Source organism: Hyla sarda, chromosome 7 (genome assembly GCF_029499605.1).
Source record: "Hyla sarda isolate aHylSar1 chromosome 7, aHylSar1.hap1, whole genome shotgun sequence".
Classification (NCBI taxonomy): Eukaryota; Metazoa; Chordata; class Amphibia; order Anura; family Hylidae; genus Hyla; species Hyla sarda.
In genome coordinates, this window is record NC_079195.1 from 26,163,580 (window position 1) to 26,169,579 (window position 6,000).

General features: G+C 44.0%; 1 protein-coding gene across 1 annotated transcript in view; it reads right to left on the minus strand.

Moving 5' to 3' along the window:
- LOC130281614 (transient receptor potential cation channel subfamily V member 6-like) overlaps positions 1–905 on the minus strand; it is a 75,139-nt gene extending 74,234 nt beyond the window's left edge. Inside the window, exon 1 of the mRNA XM_056529029.1 lies at positions 784–905. Coding sequence (XP_056385004.1) covers positions 784–794 — 11 coding nt within the window. The 5' untranslated portion in view covers positions 795–905. The remainder of the gene's footprint in view (positions 1–783) is intronic.
- Between the last annotated feature and the right edge of the window lie 5,095 nt (positions 906–6,000).

Consider the following 6,000-nt stretch of genomic DNA (forward strand, 5'->3'; position numbering starts at 1 on the left):
ACGTGTCTCGGGAACCGCCCAGTTTAGAAGCAAATCCCCATAGCAAACCTCTTCTAAACTGGGCAGTTCCCGAAACACTTGTCATCAGGGAACACTTAGACAGAAAAAACAACCTTAACTTCAGAAGCTCATAAGTACTGAAAGGATTAAGATTTTTTAATAGAAGTAATTTACAAATCTGTTTAACTTTTTGGAGCCAGTTGATATATAGTGTTGCTCGCGAATATTCGCAATGCGAATTTTATTCGCAAATATCGCATATTCGCGAATATAGCACTATATATTTGCAATGACGAATATTCATTTTTTTTTTCCCAGTACACATCACAGTGATCATCTCTCTCTGCTTCCAGCTTGTGTGGTGTAAAGAAGACTCTAATACTACTGTGTGAGACTGGCATACGAATGTGCATGTGCTAATTTTCGCATATGCGAGTTTTCGCTTATGCAAATTTTCACATATGCTAATTTTCGCATATGCAGATTTTCGTTTAGGCTAATTTTTGCATATGTAAATTATCGTATATGCCAAAATATAACGCGGAAATTATGAATATGCGAATTTAGCGAATATATGACGAATATTCGTCCATATATTCGCGAAATATCGCGAATTCGAATATGGCCTATGCCGCTAAACACTAGTCTTCATCACCTGCCTCCTGGGAAGACAGACGTATCTCACGGTTTAAGACTCTGAGTCTTGAAATGGGGCCATTCCTCTATTCTCATTTTATGCCGCTGCCTGGACTTCAATCTGCACCACAGCTTGCTAAACTTTACCTTTGCCACATCTTCCGTTTACATGGTTTGCCTTCACATATTGTATCTGACCGTAGAGTCCAGTTAGTCTCTAAGTTCTGGTAGGCTCTCTGCTTACGTCTCCGAGTCAAGCTGGACTTTTCCTAAACCTACCACCCTCGATCCAATGAACAGGTTGAGAGGGTGAATCATGTCTTGTTCGTCTCTGTCATTTTACTTCTGCTCGTCAAGACGACTGGGTGGATTTGTTTCCTTGGCAGAGTTCTCATACAACCTTAAAGATTCTGAATCCACTGAAACTTCACCTTTCTTCAAAGTTTATGGACTTCATCCTCATCCTCCTCTTCCCTTGTCCTCTTCTTCTGTAGTTCCTTCTGTTGACGAGCAAGTGCAGAATTTTTCCACCATCTGGCAGAACACACGTTCCTCTCTTCAGCATGCTACGAGTCGAATGAAGTCTCAAGCGGACAAGAAAAGTCGTTCCCCTCCTGAGTTCTCTACTGGTGACAAAGTCTGGTTGTCTTCCAAGTATATTTGCTTCAAAGTACCCAGTCATAAAGTGGGCCCTCGCTCTCTAGGTCCCTATAAAATAAAGAAACAGTTAAATCCTGTGGCCTATTCTCTCCATCTGCCATCATCTCTCCGGATCCCAAATTCCTTTCATGTTTCCCTCTTGAAGTCTGTCATCCACAACTGCTTTTCTAAAAAAGACATCTCACCAACTCCCATCTCCGGTACCTCTGATGTTTATGTTGTTAACTCCTTGGGGACGGAGCCAATTATGACCCTAAGGATGGGAGCATTTTTTGCAAATCTGACCACAGTCACTTTAAGCATTAATAACTCTGGGATGCTTTTACTTATAAATTTTATTCCAAGATAGTTTTCTCGTGACATATTCCACCTTAAGGTGGCGGTAAATTTTCGTCTATAATTTAGCATTTTTCCAACTTTGAAGCTCTCTGCTTGTAAGGAAAATAGACATTCCAAATAAATTATATATTGATTCACATATACAATATGTCTACTTTATGTTTGCATCATAAAGTTGACATGTTTTTTTTTACTTTTGGAAGACATCGGAGGGCTTCAAAGTTCAGCAGCAATTTTCCAATTTTTCAAAAATGTTTGCAAAATCAGAATTTTTCAGGGACCAGTTCAGTTTTGAAGTAGATTTGAAGGGCCTTCAAATTAGAAATACCCCACAAATGACCCAATTATAAAAACTGCACCCCTCAAAGTATGCAAAATGACATTCAGTAAGTTTGTTAACCCTTTAGGTGTTTCTCAGGAATAGCAGCAAAGTGAAGGAGAAAATTCAAAATCTTCATTTTTACACTCGCATGTTCTTGTAGACCCAGTTTTTGCATTTTTACAAGTGGTAATAGGAGAAAAAGACCCCCATAATTTGTAACCCAATTTCTCCTAAGTGAAGAAATACCTCATATGTGTATGTCAAGTGTTCGGCAGGCGCAGTAGAGGGCTCAGAAAGGAAGGAGCAACAATGGGATTTTGGAGAGTGAGTTTTGCTGAAATGGTTTTGGGGGGGCATGTCACATTTAGAAAGCCCCTATGGTGCCAGAACAGCAGAAAACCCCACATGGCATGCCATTTTGGAAACTACACCCCTCAAGGCATGTAACAAGGGGTCCAGTGAGCCTCAACACCCCGCATGTGTTTGACGACTTTTCGTTGTGTCGGATGTGTAAATGAAAAAAAATTATTTTTCACTAAAGTGCAGGTTTTTCCCCAAATTTACAATTTTTACAAAAGGTAATGGGGGAAAATGCCCCCCAAAATTTGTAACCCCATCTCTTCTGAGTATGGAAATACCCCATGTTAGGACGTAAAATGCTCTGCGGGTGAACTACAATGCTCAGAAGAGAAGGAGCGCGATTGAGATTTTGGAAAGATAATTTGTTTGGAATGGTAGTCAGGGGCCATGTGCTTTTACAAAGCCCCCTGTGGTGCCAGAACAGTGGACCCCCCCACATGTGACCCCATTTTGGAAACTACACCCCTCACAGAATTTAATAAGGGGTGCAGTGAGTATTTACACCCCACTGGCGTTTGACAGATCTTTGGAACAGTGGGCTGTGCAAAAGAAAAATTTAATTTTTCATTTTTACGGACCACTGTTCAAAAAATCTGTCAGACACCTGTAGGGCGTAAATGCTCACTGTACCCCTTATTACATTACATGAGGGGTGTAGTTTCCAAAATGGGGTCCCATGTGGGGGGGTCCATTGTTCTGGCACTATGGGGGCTTTGTAAACACACGTGGCCTTCAATTCCGGACAAATTTTCTCTTAAAAATCCCAATGGCGCTCCTTCTCTTCTGAGCATTGTAGTGTGCCAGAAGAGCACTTTACATCCACATATGGGGTATGTTCTTACTCAGAAGAGATGGGGTTACAAATTTTGGGGGGCTTTTTTCCTATTTTCCCTTGTGAAAATTACCCTTTTAGTGAAAACATTTTTTTTTTCATTTTCCCATCAAAATTTAATGAAAGTTCGTCAAACACCTGTGGGGTGTTAAGGCTCACTATACCCCTTGTCCCGTTCCGTGAGGTGTGCAGTTTCCAATATGGGTTCACATGTGGGTATTTATGTTTTTATGTTTATGTCAGAACGGCTGTAAAATCAGCCACCCCTGTGCAAATCACCAATTTAGGCCTCAAATGTACATGGTGCGCTCTCACTCCTGAGCCTTGTTGTGCGCCCGCAGAGCATTTTGCATCCACATATGGGTATTTCCGTACCCAGGAGAAATTGCGTTAGAAATTTTACTGCATGTGAAAATAAAAAGTATGGGGCAACACCAGCATGCTAGTGTAAATTTTTTCAATTTTTTTACACTAACAGGCTGGAGTAGCCCCCAACTTTTCCTTTTCATAAGGGGTAAAAGGAGAAAAAGCCCCCCAAAATTTGTAGTGCAATTTCTCCCAATTACGTAAATACCCCATATGTAGCCCTAAACTGTTTCCTTAAAATACAACAGGGCTCCGAAATAAGAGAGTGCCATGAGCATTTGAGGACTAAATTAGGGATTGCATAGGGGTGGACATAGGGGTATTCTACGTCAGTGATTCCCAAACAGGGTGCCTCCAGCTGTTGCTAAACTCCCAACATGCCTGGACAGTCAGTGGCTGTCCAGAAATGCTGGGAGTTGTTGTTTTGCAACAGCTGGAGGCTCCATTTTGGAAACACTGTCGTACAATATGTTTTTCATTTATATTGGGGGGGGGGGAAGTGTAAGGGGGTGTATATGTAGTGTTTTACCCTTTATTATGTGTTAGTTTAGTGTTTTTAGGGTACATTCGCACTGGCGTGTTACGGTGAGTTTCCCGCTGGAGGAGTTTGCACTGCGGCGAAAAACTTGCCGCAGCCCAAACTTGAAGCAGGAAACTTACTGTAAATCTACCTGTGTGAATGTACCCTGTACGTTCACATGGGGGGGGGGGGGCAAACAACCGTGCATGCTGGGAGTTGTACATTTGCAACAGCTGGAGGCACACTGGTTTGAAAACGTTCAGTTAGGTTCTGTTACCTAACTCAGTATTTTCCAACCAGTGTGCCTTCAGCTGTTTCAAAACTACAACTCCTGCATGTGCTGACAGACCGTGCATGCTGGGAGTTGTACTTTTGCAACAGCTGGAGGCACACTGGTTAGAAAACCTTCAGTTAGGTTCTGTTACCTAACTCAGTATTTTCCAACCAGTGTGCCTCCAGCTGTTGCAAAACTACAACTCCCAGCATGTACTGATCGCCGAAGGAGATGAAGTTATGCAACAGCTGGAGGTACGCAACTACAACTCCCAGCATGCTGAGACAGCTGTTTGCTGTTTGGGCATGCTGGGATTTGCAGTTTTACAACATCTAGAGGGCTGCACAGTGATCTCCAAACTGTGGACCTCCAGATGTTGCAAAACTACAAATCCCAGCATCCCCAGACAGCAAACAGCTGTTTGGGCATGCTAGGAGTTATAGTTTTGAAAGATCTGGAGGGATACAGTTTAGAGACTACTGTATACTATAGTGGTCTCAAACTGTAACCCTCCAGCTGTTACAAAACTACATATTCCAGCATGCACAAACAGCTGTCTGGGCATGCTGGGAGTTGTAGTTTTGCAACATCTGGAGGGCTACAGGTTAGAGACCACTGTATTGTGGTCTCAGACTGTGGCCCTCCAGATGTTGCTAGGCAACTTACTGGCTTCCGTAGGATCCAGGGAGCCGATCTCTTCTGCCGCACGACATGCCGATCACCATTGCCCGCTGCCTCCGGACGGGTAAGTGGACTTCGGCGTTCGGTCCCCTGTTGTTTCCCCGTTCTGCCTCGCCTATTGTGGGTGGGCAGGACGGGGAAAACTAAAGTTAACCCCCCCACCCCCGATCTGCTATTGGTCGTCGCTTCTGATGACCAATAGCAGGGATAGAAGGGGTGGCACCCCTGCCACTTCACTCCTATCCCTTCAGGGGGATCGTGGGTGTCATGGACAACTGCGATCCCCCTTATATTCCAGGTCACTGGGTCACCATAGACCCGTATGACCAGGAATCGGCGCAAATCGCAAGTGTGAATTCACTTACGATTTGCGCCGATCGCCGACATGGGGGGTCTGATGACCCCCCTGGGTATTTGCGCGCGGTGCCTGCTGATCGATATCAGCAGTCACCCCGGTCCGATCCCTGCCCGGCGAGCGGCGGGGACCGCAATTCCCACGGGCGTATGGATACGCCCTTCATCTTTAAGTACCAGGACGCAAGGGCGTAGGCATACGCCCTTCGTCCCCAACAGGTTGAAGGAATTTTGCACTACAAGTTTATCAGAGGAAAATGCTTTTTTCTTGTAGACTGGGAAGGATTCGGTCCATAGGAGAGATCTTGGGAGCTAGAGGATAGAAAAATTTGATTCGGCCAATTCGCCGAATTTTCCGAAAAAGTTTGTTTTCGATCCAAATTTTTTCGCGGTGAATCTATATTAAAAAAGGCTATTTCTAGCCTACAGACAGCCTCAATAGGGGTATAGAACACTTTGCTGTGTTCTAAAACGCATATGGAATGTGCTGGGGTAGTGAAATAATACTGTTATTCAGAATAACATGCAGATTACCGGCATCGCTTTTGGAATCACTGCTGCAGAGCAGCACAATGACAGAGCCTGGTGGTGGCATCAGTGTCAGGAGACAATATAGTGACTGAATGGCACAGCGTGGAGGTGTTGGCAGCATGAGG